The 18,007-nt window shown below is 48.0% G+C and overlaps 1 protein-coding gene across 3 annotated transcripts in view; it reads left to right on the forward strand.

The window, feature by feature from the left end:
- The window catches only part of LOC138580080 (alpha-2-macroglobulin-like), a 551,370-nt gene extending 534,829 nt beyond the window's left edge, over positions 1 to 16,541 (forward strand). For all 3 annotated transcript variants that reach the window (XM_069650342.1, XM_069650343.1, XM_069650344.1), the window contains 4 exons: positions 10,520 to 10,622; positions 13,640 to 13,693; positions 15,161 to 15,219; positions 16,304 to 16,541. In XM_069650342.1, coding sequence (XP_069506443.1) covers positions 10,520 to 10,622; positions 13,640 to 13,693; positions 15,161 to 15,219; positions 16,304 to 16,351 — 264 coding nt within the window. In that variant the 3' untranslated portion in view covers positions 16,352 to 16,541. The remainder of the gene's footprint in view (positions 1 to 10,519; positions 10,623 to 13,639; positions 13,694 to 15,160; positions 15,220 to 16,303) is intronic.
- The last annotated feature ends 1,466 nt before the right edge of the window (positions 16,542 to 18,007 follow it).

Genomic DNA, 18,007 nt, shown 5'->3' on the forward strand with positions numbered 1-18,007 from the left:
TCTACCTTCACTCTATCTAGATGACTTTGCAGGGTGGCTACCTGCTCCGTGCATGCCCTGTTAAAGTCTAATTGTTGCTCCAGCTTTTTCTGGCTCTGCAGTAAGGAGTCCAAACTGTCTTGGTGCTCCTTCTGCAGGGCCAGAAATCTGGTATCCTGGTCAGCCTTTTCCTGTTGCATTATATCCATATCCTCCTTTATTTTAGTGATGTACCGTCTGCTGTCATTTTCTGACTCCTGGCTCCTCTGCAGCCTCTGCTCAGAAGAGTCCAGATCAGATTGGGCCTTCTGTAATGCCATCTGTTGCCTATTTGCCAGATTTTGGCTTTCCGCACATCTATCCTGCATGTCTCCAACGTATAGGTACAGGTATGCTGCTATCCTGGCAATCTTATTGTGTTCCTCTTTGGCTTTAGGAGCCATATATAGTTCACTCAGGGCCACATGTAAGGGACCCTGATCTCTATATATATCTGACCCTGTTTCAGTGACCTGTTGTGTGATGGCCTGCAACCACGCATCCTGGCCCTGTTCGGTCCATTCACCTCTCACAAATAGCTTGTGCAAGAGGTGCTCTCTGGCTATTTTCATGTCTACTAAGGTCGTCATTCTAGAGATTGGTCTCTGTCCTGACTTACAGAAGTTAGTATTTTATTCTTGCAGAACAGAACTTTTCTTGGAGTGTCCCTTTTGAGGAATGCTTCACAGCGTAATGCAGCGTGGTGATCCGACCGGACGTATGTATCCCGTCAGTTAGCACACTGTATTAAGCTGCACAAGTGGTAAATCTAACCCAACGTCTCGGCTCGAGCCCCCAATTTGTAAGAGGATTCAATTCAGCACTACAGCTAAGTTAACGCCTAGTCTAGAATACTGAATGAAAACCCTTATTGATATATCTTTAGGTCCAGTTCATGCGTTCTGGATGACTACCCCTATATAACACCCCTCTCTTGGAATCCCCCTGACCCCACTGAGCCAAGAAGTAGTTCTGTTTTGCAAGTTAAAAGGGTTTATTTGATAATTTAAACAATATATATTATATCACGCTTTATAATAAATTAATAATTGAATAGCACACTTAATCTGATATGATACAGATTAACAACAGAGAATCTGGCACTAGCACACTTCTTATAATCACTAATGAGTTGACTTGAAATGGATAAGGTAGCACACTGGTGAATAGGAACAAAAGTATAATGTGGTAGAGGATGCTTTATGTAAGCTCAGGTGGATGCAATATTCAATGAATGCAGTACAGAAAATACTCAATATGATTTCAACCAAACAATGTAATCACTTTTCTCTGGCTATTCACTCCCCCCCCTCTTTATGCAATGCAAGGAAATGGGAGGAAACACACACAGTTCTCAGAAATGCAATCAATGTAATCAGTTCAATCCAGCACGCTTAGACAACAGAAAACAGATAGGAGTTTTGAAATCACAGGCCCAAATTGCTTTGATATGTGCTGGCAATGAATGAGAAATATGCTGGAAACGCTTTTAATTCCCTTTTAGAGGTTCAGGGTGAGTGGTATCTAGTTAATATTAGTCCAGGCTCACACTAGCAATGATGCAGGGATAGTTAACAGGTTAAACGAATTTCTGGCAAATGGAAAGCCAGCAGCAGCAGTTTTTTTACATGTGAAGAAATTGCAAATCGCGGCAAAATTCGCGGATGCGCCGAGCGCTATTACAGAGGAACCGCAAGGACTATCTCTATCGTTTTGGGGTCCTATGAAAGCCTAGGATCTCAGCTTCCAAAAAAAAGTTACTGCAAGTCTCTAGCCCAAACGGTTGCGGAGATATGAGCGATTGAATAGAGGTCGTTTTTCAGATTTGAAATTTTAAAGTTCCAAAAGACAAGTGCAGCTTGCGACTAGAAATGACAAGTGACAGCTTTACAAATGACAGGTGACAGTTAGGAGGCAGTTCTACTTAGGTTAAATAGATTGAATTAGATGAATTTAAACTAAGAGATTGGTTCTACACAGTTCTGCTGGGTACTCACACTATATTCTTGAATTAAATGGGCCTCATCACGGATCTGGTCAGGGTTTTAGACTGGGCTCTGGTCACTCTCTCTGCTGGTCTGGGTCTCTCTGGTCTGGTCTCTTAGTTCTGGATAGATTGAAGTCTCTAGTTTGGCTCTCTGGAGGTTTGATGGAGGTAAGTATGGATTTTTCCGGCAGAGCGCCCCGCTGCAGATGGATTTGGAAGATCCCTATCTGTCCTGACTCTGTGCTTTTATGTGTTTTTTAGAGTGGGTGTGGATGTTGCATCAATAGACTTGCCCCTCTCACTGGTCATTGGTCCAGCTTTCATTCGTCCCCTGTTCAAACTCTGCTCTTCCTGGGAGCTTGCATTCAGAAATGGCACATATTTCACTTTTTAACTGATTTTTCAATTTCTGACATTGACCCAACTTTACATACATGTGTGCAGGGAGTATGGACATTAACTGAAGAAGTTTCAGATTTTTAACATGCATACAGTTAGAGTAATATCCATTTTTCCGCTAAAACCCCCCTGAACATGCCACCGGGTCGAAAAACCTCTTAAATGTGGGCAGAAAAATCACAAGAATTATGGTATCATTTATAAAATTTTCACATGTCCGCTCTATGAGTTATTCATCTTTTTAAAGTTATGTTCTGGCTCCAAAGGGGTGTGGTTTCCCAGGTCACATGGTATAGAAACCAGTCTTTCCAGTTTCTGCCAAGCCAGCTTGCTCTCACAGGCAGTGCTCCTCCCAGCTCCTGCCAAGAGGAAGCTACATTTTACGACTGCGGTAATAAAAACCTTTGCCTGAGTGAAGAGGGCTTTGTTCACTCTCTTGCAGAGCACAGATAATTCAATTATCAGATAGATGGCATATCCTTAGTGTGGGCAGCAAAAGGAAGGTTGGCCTGGGAACACAGCTGTGACTCAAGTTTCCTCCTGATGGGGGTAGTTGCCAGGCAGAATCAAGTTCCTTAAGCCAGACTTTCAGCTACTGTCATGTTATTTGTTGCTTTTTAAATTAACTTGCAATTTTACACATGCAGCTAGAATGCTGATTCTAAGTTTAAAACTATGACATTTAAACAGTTACAAAGGCATGTGACACCAAACATAGCTCACTCATTTAATCTAAACATTTTCGATTTTAGTGTCTTTAAATCCAGTGCAACTTAAACTGCTGACTCCATAGCACAGCCAGTCTTGTTATAAACCTTGTCTTATGATCTTCATTTCCCAGATTTTGTAGGCACACAAAACTCCATTCTGCCAAATGTCTGCTGGTGTTCAGTAAATATTTTGCACATATTGCAATGTTTGAAAATAGGCATTTTGACTTGCCTTCAGGGAAACAGAGTGGTTTTAAAACGCCGGCTTTTGGATAGTGGTGAGTACTGGTACTGCACCCATTTTTGGGATTTAAGAAATGAATTCCCCACAATTTTAGGTTGCATTTGGCAATCAGCATTGCCATTCCCAATGGTTTCAGACTACTGTGCGGGTAGTCCAATGGTGGTTTTAGGCAGCGTCCTTCTGTGCCCATAACATCGGCAAAAATGAGTGGCAGCCTATTCTTCATGCATTTCCCTGTGCATTTTCTGGGAAGCTCTGGCCATCATGATGTTTTCCGTGTCAGTACTGCACAGTTTTGAGGTAGGGCTAGGATGCATGGGTAAATACATCCCACAGGTTCCATCCTGGGTTCCCCTTCTTCTTCTTCTTCCACCGCACACGTCAATTAGAATTCTCTTGGAACAGCATGACGAAGAATGTGGCGTTCCTGTTATCTCTCCGTCTTCTCCCAGGGCCATGATCATTGGTCCTTTGACATCGGTGACCACGAGCGGCTCGGGCCTGTATCTTGTGTCAGTCTTTTTTGGTTGTTTTTCCTGACCAGTGCAACCTCACCCACTGGGAGTAGGTGTTCTTCAGCCTTTCGCTTTCAATCTGTCCACTTTTTGGCTTTCCTCTTTTTTTTGGCCTCTCGTTCCCTGATCTCTGCATCTTCCACAGGGGTGTAGTCTTCCAGTTGCTGTAGTCAGGTCCGTGGTTTGTATTTCATCATGAGTTCAGCAGGTGCTCGTCCGCTTGTCTCATGCGGTGTATTCTTGTGGCTCCTTAACATTTGGGTGATGGCTTGAGCCATGGACATTAGGTCTGCGGCTACTTTCTGGCGTGTCCTTTTTATGGTAGCCATAAAACGTTCCACCATGCTGTTGGCCTGCAGCCACAGTGGCATGACCCTTGGTGGTGGAATCCTAAGTGTGCTGTAAACATCCTAAATTCTTGACCCTGGAACAGTGGATCGTTGTCCGTTTTTACTGTGTTTGGGACACCCCATTCACTGGATAGCTCCTCTGTTACTGCCACTACGTGGTGGAATGCTGTGGATGGAACATGCTTTACCAGGGGAAAGCGAGAGTATTCATCAATGGTTACCAATAGATGGCCTCCTTCTTCTAGGGGCCCGTAGACATCCATCGCCACCCTTTAACAGGGTCCTTCAGGTAGTGGGACTGTTTGGAGAGGGCACGGAGGTCTGCTTGCTACTGTTACCTGGCATGGTGTACAGTGTTTTAGCGTGTCCTCTACTATTGTGTCCATATACGGGAACCACACCTGGTTTCGCAAACTTTTCTTTGTATTGGCGATTCCCCTGTGGCCTTCATGCAATATGATGAGTAGGGCTTTCCTGAGGTTCCTGGGGGCCACTAGTCGATTTCCCCACAGCAGTGTCCCCTGGTCTGTTGTGGCCAATTCTCTTAGTATCTTTGTCATTCTCTGCAGGTCTCTCTTGTTCACCTCCCCGTCCTCCACCTGTTGGTATTTGTGAGCAGGATGGCCGCTTGGATGGTGGGGTCAGTCCTACTCCTCTCGGTAAATAGATCCTTCGTGATCTCGGGGGGCAGGATGTTAAGAGACAAGTACACAATGTAGGCTTTTGCTTGAAGCTGCATGCTGTCTTCTGGTGTGCTTTCAGGGTGCCTTGACAAGTACAAACACTTGAAAAATGTCACCTCGGGTCCTTTTCAAGGCAAGACTGTGGTGTTAGAATGATTCCTATGCATTCCAATACAGCAACATATAATATAAACATGCCATAAGGATAAGAACATTTGAAATATAAACAAAATTAACCAGCAGAGGAAGAAGAGGGGGCTAGAGTTAAAGAAGAGAAATGCAACCAAGAAAGAAAAAAGCCCATATGGACATTACATCATGTCAAAAGAGCAAAACAACCATTTCCTATCGTGCGAGACGTAATTGCAGTACTGACATGGCTTTTCAACATGAGTGTCGCATGATTAGGCAGAGGTTCCATGAAAGTGGATACAGTAGTCAATGCATTAAGCAAGGGTTCAACTGTATCAACACATTCACTCAGGATCAGACGTTGGTTACGAACACAAAACCCACCAAGTCTGGAGTATGTACAGTTCATAGTGAAATATTCAGAAGACCATTGCAGTCTTGCCTTGAAAAGGACCCGTTGTTTTGGGTTGAAACACGTGTCGGCAGTCTTGTTTTTGCATAAACTCATAAAATCTGTTTCAACACCGGTTTTTTGACTGAAGAATCTATTGCTTTGGACTCTCTGTTTCACAGTATTTGTTGTCCAGTTACACATTTAATTTGAAAAGGACATTTACCATTCGCTTAGGGCTGCGCAATCATTTAGAGGTGACATTTTTCAAGTGTATGTATTTATTAGAAGTTTTTGTGGTGACTGCTGGTCCCTCTTTCGTGCAGCAACCCAATCTTATTTGGTTTGTAAGGGTCGCATTGACTTTAGTTTGTCTTTTCAAATTTAGTTCTAACCCAGCGCCTCACCACACCGGCACACCTCAATTTTGTTTTTCATTTTGCCTTGACAAGTAGTCCGCGGGGTTGGCCTCACCTACGGGCTTGTGAACGATGATGTAGTCATATTCTTGCAATTGAATACCCCAACCTTCTATACGTGGTGGCATCTTGATCTTGGGGTTTCTGAAGAGGGAAAGGAGTGTCTGATGGCCTGTTATGAGGAAGAATGTTCTCCCAATGACAAAGTGATGGAATGTCTCACATGCCCAAACCACTGCCAGGCTCTCGCATTCAGCCTGGGAATAGGCTTGCTCAATGGCAGTGAGCGCTCTGCTGGCATACGCTACTATGCGCATGTCGGATTCGTTGCTTGGGTCTGTTTGGTCTAGGATGGTGCCGAATCCGACCGGACTGGTGTCAACTGTGATCTCGGTATCCCAGGCGGGGTTGAAGTACGCCAGTTCTTGCTTGATGGTGCTGAAAGTTTCTTGACACTCTTCATCCCATGCGAAGGGGAGGTCCTTCTTGAGGAGCTGTCTGAGTGGGTAAATGTTGCATAGCGTGGGAGGTACCAGGCCCAGTATCCTGCCATTCCCAGGAAGGACCGCAGTTCCGTCACATCCTTTGGGGCCTCCAGATTTACAGTGGCGCTGATCTTGTCAGGGTCTGCCCTGATTCCTTGGTCGTAGAATATGTGCCCAAAGAAGCACAGGCTGCATTTGTTGACGGTGCATTCTGCACCATTGAGGGTGAGGCCGGCTTCGTGTAGGATGGTGCACACCTGCCTTAACGCGTTGTGCTGATTCTGGGTGTTGCCAAACACTAATATATTATCGCTATAATTGAAAGCATTTGTGACTGGTGCTATCAAACGGGGTATCATTTCCTGGAATATCTCGGCTGCCAATGATATTCCAAAGTTGAGCCACTTGTAGTGGAAACAATCCTTTGTGTCTTGTGAAGGTGGTTATGGGTCTCGAGGCAGGATCAATGACCAGCTGGTGGTAACCTTGGTTCAGATCTAACTTAGAGAACCTTGTGGCCTGATTGAGTCTTACCAGCATGTCCTCAATGTTGGGCCCGGGATATCTCTCCTTCTAGATTGCAGTATTGGGAATCTGCATGTCTATGCAGAGACGTAGGTGTCTGTCAGACTTGGGAACCACCACCAGAGGGTACACCCAAGTGGTGGGTCCATCGACTCTTTCAATTATGTCATTTTCAAGCAGTAGTTGTAGTTCACGTGTCACTTTGGCCTGTAGATGAAACCCTATTCTCCGGGAGTGTTTCGGTACGGGGCGTATTGTGGAGTCAATATGGAGTTGGATGACGTTGTCCTTTAGCATGCCTACTCCTTTGAATGGGTTGAAGAACATCGCTTTCAGTTCATCGATGTCTAATGCCCTTTGAGATAGGTCCTGCATGGTCTGGGCATGTGGTGGGAGGTCCTGTATCGTCTCGGAATGATCGTATTGGATGCTAATAAGCTGTAAAGCGGTGGCTGTTTTGTAGCTGAGGAGACTTCTCCCCGTCACAGGCTATGGATGACGTGAATCGTGGCAGGAATGCGTTGTACTCTGTGTACCAGGTCACAGCAGAATTGGCCTTTGGATTGTAACAGGAGGGTTGCTCCCCACTGGAAGATGCAAGCCTGGGACGGATGCAGCAGGTAGATGCTTGCCATGGTCTCATATGTCCTTTTGTTCATCACATTCACTGTGGCTCCTGTATCAATGAGGAACATGCTATGAAGTCCTTCTATTTGCACTGTCACTTTCGGGGCAGTGCTATCATCAGAGGTGTCATATATGAGCTGAACATATTCCCTGCTTTACCTGTCATATTTGTAATATGGCTCCATACTTGATGGTTCTTCTTCTACTGGGGGGTTCTCATATGTGTCATCTGTGGAAATTTCTCGCCCGGGTCTCTGGGTTTCCACCCGGCTTGGTTGTGTGTGGAAGAGGTGTTCTGGTGTCTCGAAGAGTCTGGCAGGTGTGTCAACCTGTAGATTTTCAACAGCTCACATGAACCCAGGATGTGTTGCGTACATCACTGTGTTTCTGTTGAGATTTGTCCTCCCACCATCGTTCTCTGGTTATGGCTATGGGTTGGGTGTTCTTGTCGAGTCATATCTCCTGTTGGGAGTCGACTGTGGAGGTGGTCTGTATGCCGGCAGTAGTGGTGCTTTTTCTCGGCACATAATCTGAAAATAGTTCTCCTGGCCGCACCTCATGCACATTTAGCCAATGGCAGGGCTTTGGCCCTTATGGGCAAATTCAAACCTGCACCTGTAGCATTGTCTTTCTGGCAGGGCTCAACGATTTGTATTCCACGTATCTTGGTGGGTTATCGTACCCGGATATCGGGCCTGCCCCTGTGGTTTGGTAACTATGGCACCCACTGTGTCCATTTTCCTGGGGTTTTCTGTATTGGCTGCTTGTGCGTCGACTCTTTCATATACCCTTGCAAGGTCTGCTATTTCCTTCAACGGGAGAGGTTTCTTCAGTAGATGTTTTCTGAACTGCAATGATATGCACCCTTCTATCACCCTTAGTCTGATGGCTTTGTCATCATTGAAGTTTGTAAAGTCACAGTATGTTATCTTCCTCTGGAGGCGTAGTATGAATTGTCCAATTGTTTCATGAGGTGCCTATGCGCACTGGTTGAAAGTATATCTTTCGTAGTCCCTGTTGGGGAGGACCACCAGTCGTCCATTGATCGCGGCAGTGAGGAGTTTGTAGGTGGACTTTTCTTGGGTAGAGATGGTCTTAATAATGCCTTTCATTTCTTTCCCTACAAGATACGTGAGGATGTCCAGTTTGGTTGCCTACCACTCTCATGAATTCTTCAAATTCCTTCATCCACTCCTGCATCTTTGGCCTTGATCATCTTGTGGCTCTAGGGTGAAGGGGTTTGGGCGGCGTAGGAACGTTACTGGATTTGTGGGAGCTACTCCTGACACAATTTGTGCCACTGTGTCTGCTGCTCCTGCTACTCCTTGCGACATGGTTGCCTTTTCCTGATATTACTTTTTGAGTTGTTTCTTTCTTCTGTACTTCGGGTGTGGTGTCAAGGAGTCCTTCACCCCTTTGTCCTTGTTCTCCGTCAGTAAAGCTTTCCTTGTGATGTTTGAGGTCCGATGACCTTGTTGGTACTGTCCTCATGCTTCCTGGGAGTGTAGGGTTGTGGTCCATGCACTGTAGGGTTGCCTACACATGTGGGCTAGTGCATCGACTTGCTTGTTCTTTTGGTGTGTCTCAGGCAAGACTGCTTTGCATGCATGACATGTGGTCTTGTGTATTGATTTGCCCTCCGGGCTGCATGGTGCACGTGGTATGTGGCTTCTTGCGGTCTTTGTCCTTGCTTCCAGGGTGGGTGCACTGATCGTAGTGTGCACCCAAGTGTGGAAGTGGTTTGGGCGTTTATTTGTGTTGGCGGGTGTGCGCCTTCGTTGTTGGCAGCAGTGAACGTTCTTGTTCGGCTATGCGCGTTCTAGTGGGTGTGGCTACAGTGAACTTTCTCGTTCGGCTCCTCGCGTTGTAGTGGGTATTCAACGAAAGGCTGCGTGGCATATGTAAATCGCGACCGGTCGGGGGAATGCACGGTCTTGGTTGGGCGAGCTTATGTATTTGATTCTGCTGGGCCTTGTTTCTACTTGTGCACTCATTCCCCAGCCATGGTGCTCCTTACCGTGGATGTGTTTTCTCTTTGGCTGTCGTCTGCGGAGTCCGGTTCACCTCTCCGCTGCTGACTGCCATTGGGTGGACTCCGGCAGTCCACTTGTCTCCGATCCTCTCCTCCTTCAGATTGGCTGCCTCCTCTTCTCCTTCAGGTGGCTGCCTTTGTCAGCCATCTTGCGTTCACCTCTCAGTTGCTAAGGGCGGCGACCCTTCCACTGGTTGGCCACTTCTCCATTGGCGCTGGGCCCCTCCTCTAGCAACGGCATGTGTCTCGCTGCGCATGGGTGCCAGCGATCCTCCTCCTAATCCGCGTCTCCTCGTCCACAAGTCAGCAAGCGTGGGCCTTGGCTCGTTGCCATTTGGTGCTCGCTATTCGCACGTGCATTTATTAAATAACACAGGACACCAGCCTGGCACGTCCTCCTCCTTTATTGAACATCTGTTAACTAACTTGCTTCCCCTTGCCCTTCCTTCCCCAGCTCCCACCCTCGCTCCCCAGTTGCCTCCCTCTTAAGGGGGCCGAGTCCAATTCATCCACACCACCCTTCATGAGCCTTCCTCATAATCTCTTTCCTTTGATTTATTTGTGGGACCTCCGCCATCCTTTTCATTCGGCTTCTCGCTATCGTCTGGCTGCTCACACTCCCGTCTGCTGCGCCCCTGCCGTTCTTTATTTCGGTAGTTTCTTGAGTCCACTGTACTCCTCCTGGCTTTGCCCAATGATGTGCACTCACTCTGCTCTGTGTGTAATTAGGCGGAGTGCATTTGCTCAATGTCTGTACATCGCTTTATGTATTGATCCAAAGAAACCAGCAACATAACTCCAGAATGTTTCGCTAAGAAGGACTCAGCCATGTCCTCACCCGGAAGCAGAAGTGCACTTTACACCTTTGAACTTTGGTACAAGACTCAAGACGTGTTCTATATGAGGCGACCCAGGGCCACCAGCGGGCCCCAGCGGACTCCCCCGAGGAGACACTCCACCCCACTGGCTTGTTGGCTGACTTACCTTTGTTTTTCTCCTTAGATCACCCACAACAAGACCAGTTTCTCGTTCTCTGTCGAGCAGTTAACTCCGGTGGACAACCTCCAACCGGTGGAGATGCGTGTGTACGATTACTACAATCCAGGTGAGAAGGTTGCGTGAACTGATTCTCAGGGTGGGGTGTGGGGGGGTCCATTCATCTTTGCCCACTGAATGGAAGATGATTGAGTCATTTTGGGGTGCTCTGGACCCCATCGGCTGGATTTTAGAAGGGGAGTGGGGTACACAGATGTCCCATTTTGCCTTTCGTTGCAAGGGCGGGTGTTTGCTTCCTGGTCGTGAGTGGGCTGTGGGGGTGCTCTTGTGGCAAGTTAATTTTCCCATACGTACATATCACCTTCTGGTGCTGGTGAGGAGGGCGGACCTCTGATGTCTGACCCCATGGGAGACTGTCGGAGGACGCAGAGAAGCCCCCCAGGGCCCACTGGCTCTGTGGGGCAGGGACAGGAATCATGGCTTGGGATGCACCTGGCTTTTTGGGGGGGTGTTCAGTCCCATGTCACAATGGCATCGGTCAGCAACTGCGGCCCCCTGGTACTCCCGGAGGGGTCTTCACCCGCTGCACCCCAGAGCAGTGGGCGTGGCTGCCAATCATGTCTGTGGTCATCTAGACACTGGGGCAGAAGTCTGGGGACCCAACAGTGATTTTCATGCCTGGCTTTAGGAAAGGGGCCCGAACAACTATCAATCTTTGTAATTGAATTATCCCTGTGTACTAAGGGGATGGCTATGTATATAGCATTTGTTGACTCAGGAGGATAGCTCAGGGGCAACGTGCTCACCTTGGAAGCAAGATAACACGGAGCAACACAGGTTCGATCCCTGGGGTCCGCGCGTATTAAGCGCGTTATAAATAACCCATCATATCATGTGAAAAGGCCTTTGATACAGTGGGCCGGTTGATATTCTGGGCGAGCCTGCCAGCAGGGGGACTGGACCCGGTCACATTGCACTTTGCTGGAGCCCATATAAAGCCACCAGGGTGTATGTTAGCTTGGATCAGGAAGGGGGGCTCAGCCAGGCAACTGATCAGGGATACGTGCTCTCCCCTACCCTGCTCACCCTCTATGGGGCAGATTTAATGGCATCTTCCTTTGCGGGTTGGCTGCCACCATATAGATTGTTTATGTGTGCGGATGATACTGTTCTGCTAGACCGCCCTCAAATAGGCGGGAAAAGGAGTTTGATCACGCTCCAAAAACACGCTGACAAGAACCATTTCATTGTTAATTATAAGAAAACGAAGATGATGGCTGCTCTTGCCTCTGGGGTATTGCTAAAGTGCGCAGAAGATTTGCTGCGATTTGAAAATGTTATTGCGCAAAAGGGGTCTCCACATCTAGCATAGTGCCTGATGTGGGGGTGCAGGCAGTAAAATAAACGTCTTGGCTGCCCAGGTTGGAGGCAAAGCTATGGGGAGCTATGCTGGGTCTTCCCAATTCCACCCCTATTCGAAGGGAGTCGGGGGTGGCAATGCAGGCGCCTAGGAGGAGACCCGTGGGGGTTATACAGATGAAGATTTCACAGGAGAAAGGACAGGATAAGCCACTCTGCTCCCATTGTGTCGATGTGTTGAAGACACGTGTGGCCCCTGTTGCGATTACGCCTTGGTTGGAAGATGTCAATCTCTAGTTTGATGGAATTGCCGCCCCCCCGCCCCCCCACCGCACCCTCTATACATTTAGGTGCAGGTATTAAAGAGATTAAGCAAAAGGCATCCGTCTGGGGCAGAGACAAGCGTTTGAGGATTCTGTGCTGGGAGCGGAAGGATGCAGGCTATGATAGACAAGCTTTTCCTGTATATAAACCAACAAAAGTGTTTGAGGGATGTATTTCATCATGTTGATGGAATTATGAATGTTGGAATGTTGGCGATGAATAATAATGGTTTTGTTATTGGCGTGTCGTGTTTAAAAGATTTTTATTGTAACCATGAACACTTTAATAAAAGAAAAAAATAATAATTTCAATACATTATGGCTTTTGCTCTCTTTAGAGAGAGAGACTATTTCTTGAGCAAACAAGGTCCTACCCAATCCTAATGCAGGCTGCACAGGGGAGACCTCCCATGTATGGCCGTACCCCACTTTGACCCTCATTAGTGCTCATTGAAAAGCGCATTGCGTTTGTGAATCCAGGATGCGCTTTTTCGATGCACAAAAATGTCCCTGATATGCGCGGATGGTCGAAGGGGTGAAAAAGTGCATCGGAGTGAGCGCATGCAAGATGCAGTGAGGTGTGGGGGGTCGATCTTTGCACCAGTAGTGACTGGCTGAGGCATGGCACCACTGCTCATTCTTCTGTGTGACCCCATCCACCACATGGCGCACCCGTGATCACTGCATGGGTCACGCTTCCAAGGAGTCTTTGGGTAGTGCCCGGTGCATGTGGACACACTCGCCGCTGCTACCGCAGCTTTTATTCATCTTTTGTGAGCGCCCCATAGGCTGGGGGGCCCACCCACAATTCCGGCTGCACCTGCAACATCTTCAGGGCATCCCTACTGGCATGGGTGCTGCCCTACATCACCGCCGCAGCCATCTTAGCTTTAGTATGTGCATGTGTGGGTGCACGTGTGTGTGTGTGTGCGTGTGTGTGTGTGCATGTGTGTGTGTGTGCGCGTGTGTGTGTGTGTGTGTGTGTGTGTGTGGGTGCACGCGTGTGTGTGTGTGTGGGTGCATGTGTGTGGGTGCATGTGTGTGTGTGTGTGTATGTGTGGGTGCACGTGTGTGCGTGTGTGTGTGTGTGGGTGCATGTGTGTGTGTGTGTGGGTGCACGTGTGTGTGCGTGTGTGTGTGCGTGTGTGTGTGTGCATGTGTGTGTGTGTGCGCGCGCGTGTGTGTGTGTGTGTGTGTGTGTGGGTGCACGTGTGTGTGCGTGTGTGCGTGTGTGTGTGTGTGGGTGCATGTGTGTGGGTGCATGTGTGTGTGTGTGTGCGTGTGTGTGTGCATGTGTGTGTGTGTGCACGTGCATGTGTGGGTGCGTGTGTGTGCAGCATTGCCTTCCTGTTGGGGGTGCAGTGGGATTTTATCACACTCTTGCCTCTGCTTCATGACAAGTGATTGCTTCTCTGATTCTGACAATGTTTTTTCTTTTCCACAGACCGTTATGGTATTGCACAATATGCCGCTCCTTGCAGCCAATCCTCACCCTCAGGTAACGTACAGTTGGGCACCCGGAGTGCTGGCCGCAGCAGCCTGCATGTCAGCTAGCCTGTGAATGCTTGAATGCACTGTCTTACCGTGGGTCCTGCTGTGCTGCAGGTCACAGTCGCCATCTTGTTTTCTGGACCCGTCCCGCACTGGGAGAAATCAGGGTGGCAGTGACAGATTGCGTGAGCGGCACCCAGTGAATTCCCAGCCTCTCAACCATGGAAGGTCAATAATGCACCATTACAGCCCGGGAGGACAGGGCCATAACAGGCGTCACCAGCCCACACCCGAGTAATGAGACCAACGCGAAGCCACGGCGCATGGGACCATTTACTGCCCTCCCCCTTGGGCTGCAATGTCTCTGGTCGGGCGTTAACTTGGTCTTCTGGTCCATTACGGACCAGTGTTGCCCCAGGGAGGAGATGATTGTGCCATGGTGGGGCAGATGCTGGGGAAGCAAGGGCCATTTGCTTCTATGGTCGTGCCACTGGGAACGTCCCTCTCCCCGCACACCCCCACACACAGGAGTGGAGTCATGGGCCTAGAAGAACCTAGAAGCTCATGGGCACCGCAGTGCAGCTGCCAGATCTATCCTCCGCCCGTCCTTTGGCACTCATATGTCCCCGCCACTGAGGCAGTTGCACTGGCTCCCCGTGGAGGCCCGTGTCATGTTTAAATCTATGTGTATGGTCCACCGAGTATCTTCAAGCCACTACATTCCTCCCCGCCCCCTACATTCTTCTTGTGGTTCCCCATCACAGGCTGGCTCGTTCAGGTGGTCGTGCCTTTTCTACTGTAGCCGCTAATGCCTGGAACAAACTTCTGCATGCTCTGCGGAGCACTGCTGATCATTTCTGCTTTCGAAGTGAATTGAAAACATTATCCTAATGGCTCTCCTCCCTGTTCGGTTTCTGCTAGCTGCCTCTAGCGCCATGATGCCTTCGTCGTACGAGCGCTGAATACATTCTTATAACATAACATAACAATGCCTACCGTCCGCTGAAAGGTATGTCCAAGTCCCAAGAGATCTGATGCTTTCTAAGGGAAATTTTGTGTGAAACACAGATTTCACACAAAAAGAAACTAATAACAACTAGGAGGCGGGTGATGGGATGCACAGCCAAGCATCAATGCACGGGGCTGGCTGAAACCAATTGGCCGACCTGTGGTGGGAGAATCTCAAGAAGCCCAAGGGGATACGTGGGCAGCTACTGGGAGATGCCATCCACTTTCCTAGCCACCCTTTCGGGTGGCACCTCCCATGTGGGTGCTATGGACAGACAGCAAAGCCACAGAGGTCCACAGGTCAGGCAAGGTTTCCTATGTTTTGGCGATCTGTTTCTGATGGATTGGAGTCTCTGTGATCTTCTGCCCAGTTCTCTGGTGCTGGGAGTGATAAAAATGTTTTGAGCACGCGTGTCAAGCCTCTGTCTATATATAACACTTTACTCTTTCCTTTCTGTCCTGTTAGGAAGCGCTGGCGGCGACCGCCCTCTTGCACCGACTCCTGCCACACAGAGGCCTGTGCAGGTAAGTTCCACACTCAAGGGGGAACGGACACAGGTGTAGGGTGAAGACTGACCACATGCTATACTATGCTCTGCATATAGAGACCCGGCGGCCTTCTATAGCTGCCGCAGCTCAATCCATGCGTTTTATAATGTGTCCCTGATAGGCAGCATTCGTATGTTCAAGATGTCTGCTCAACTCTCCACCCTTCATTGTGAAGCTCTTTGTTAGGCTGTTTCTCCTTTTTTTAATAAACAAAGTTTAAGTGCTTTACTTCAGCAATAAGCTTCGAGCTGGGGGGCATTAGCGCTTCAGGTAATACCCCGGGGCCGATAGTTACAGGCCCTTTGGACCAGGGTACTAATAGAATCTTTTCAGGGGTACAACTGAAAAGAAAAAAGAAGAACAAGATGGCTGCCATGGAACGCAAGAAGGGACTCATAGTCCCTCCTCCCTTTCAATGGCTGCCATTAAAAAGTAATTTAAAAAAGGTAAACACAGAAAATGGCCGCCAGGGAACTGGGAGAAAGGACTATTTAGTTAATTCTCCCTTTCCATTGTGGCCAAACGTGAACCTCGAGGGACACGGAAGAAGTGCAGGTAAGACTTTGTCAGGGTGGTAACTACCCGGCAAGAGCCAATGAGATTGCATGTTACAATCTCTTTGTTCATCGCTTTTATAGAGGACAGTAATTCCAAAGTATGGAAAGTACAGACAAGAATGGATTTTTAGTGGGGTGTTAGCAGATGTTTGAAAAACGAAAGCTTTTCAGTGTCCCTTGGCATGTGCCAAGAAGGACACCAGATTAGGGCCAAGCACATGTACTTGCTGTAAGGGAGGCCATTCTGCTACCCCGCTGCACCCCAATTTATTGTGGACACAGCATGTCCCTTCAAGCCTTCATACCCTGGCCTGGAATATGCCATTCATTGATTGAGCAATGCAGTGCTTTATCTCAGACAGAGTAGGTGGTTCAGGAGACATGCCCAAGATCACACAGAGTGCTACAGCCAAAAGATCAATTATGCCACAAAACCTGGCCTGAGGGTTTAGGATAAATGTGTGAGGTACATTTTCTTTATAGTCGTTTGATTTCTTTTACAGCATGAAGGGCGAACAAAGGCAGGAGTGAAGAAAGAGAAAAAACATTGAGGGGATGATGACAGCGGCGCGTGTGCATCCTTGTGCTCTGCTCCTTCCTGCCCTGAAGGTCGCACAGGTCAGCTTCTTACCAGCACCCTGGATGCCCCTTTCCACCAATGCAGAGACGGCGGCCGGGACCCCCACTTGCTGTGAACCTGTGATCTAGCATGTGCCAAATAAAAGGTTATGCGACCCCGCAGCATGGTGTGTTTCATTGGTTGCCGTTATGTGGTGTGTTGTGGCATGCTGTCGCGTGCGAGGAGGTGGGATGGAGTCGGGCGGTGCCCAGTTTACCGAAAACGCAACATTGCACCCTCAGTATAACGTGCGAGAATTTGAGAAATGTGAATCACAACACTATTGGCAGCAGAAATAATAAAAATGCGTGTAAGGTGCAAAATGCACCAGAAAAAAGAAAACCGTTTCAAGGCGCTGTGGTACAAATAAAAGAATACAGGCTAGAAATCAACAAAGAACATACACAATAGCAAACAAAAAAACAGGTAGCGAGTGTAGTAACCTGAGGCCTGCTCACGTCATCCTGGTGTAAAAAAAAATGTGCTTTCCGCGGGAGGACATTTCTTCAATAACAGGGTACCTTTACCATTCAGTGAACGCCCCCCCCCCCCATGACCTCTCGTTGGTATCTCCCCACTTTTCAGCTGGAAATGAAGTAGAGCGGCATAGCCTGGACTGCGTCAATCATTCCGCCAATTTTGAAGGGGTGGTAGGCAAGGGCGTAGGAGACACCTCAAATCTGGGGGAGGAGGGCAGGGGACATCTTGATGACTTTGCTACAGACACAAACCACAGAGTAAAATATGCCAATGTATTTGTACTGAGCGATGATCATGCATATTTGTTCAAAAAAACAAATATGTTTTGTGGCATTTGAGTCTTTTCTGAGTCATAGTTGTACACAGCCACGTTTTCAGTCGTCGCAAAGCATTAAAGCTCCTCTCAGCCTCACAGGAACATATTGGAACATTTAGAAGGAACCTCAGTAACTTCTCCACCTGTGCAAATAAAAGCTCTTTCTGTGGGAGGCCTCCTTTGATGTCTACCAATTCTGAGATGGAAGGATACTTATGGACGCTTGATAATGTTGTTAATTGTGCAGAGACGAGGAAATAATCGATTTCTGGGTACATAATATTTTCAGCACTTCTTCCTGTTAGAAGCAGCTGTGCCACGTGAGATGGTGTAATGCCTACTGCAGTACTGCAGGACATTATTTTACATGTAGCAGTCAATTGACTTTTGTATGCAGGTGTTGGAAAAGGATCAAGAGTGTTCAATTTGATTTGTACCTCCTCTAGTATGCGGCTAAGGCCTTCATGTACCACTGCGCTAATGCCGTGCTTAACCAGCAAGTCAACACACCTTCTAGCAAACCGAGTTTCTGAGCAAAGCTTCGCTTAGCAACAAATTAGGAGTATGCGCCCATGATTTCATTAGTTTAACACAGAGACCCAGAGCACGACCCTGGATTAGCAACTCGGTAGCTGCCAGTCTCAAAATCACCCCAGATTAATTGCATTGAGGTGCTCTGGGGTAATCCCAGCAAAGGTCTCCAGCACTTTCCCGCAATTCATATAGTGTCAAATAAGGCCTCTTAAGACCGCAGACCCACATAGTATTGTATGCGTTATTTTAGAATTGTAT

Source organism: Ambystoma mexicanum, chromosome 3p (genome assembly GCF_040938575.1).
Source record: "Ambystoma mexicanum isolate Mex_15411 chromosome 3p, UKY_AmexF1_1, whole genome shotgun sequence".
NCBI lineage: Eukaryota > Metazoa > Chordata > Amphibia > Caudata > Ambystomatidae > Ambystoma > Ambystoma mexicanum.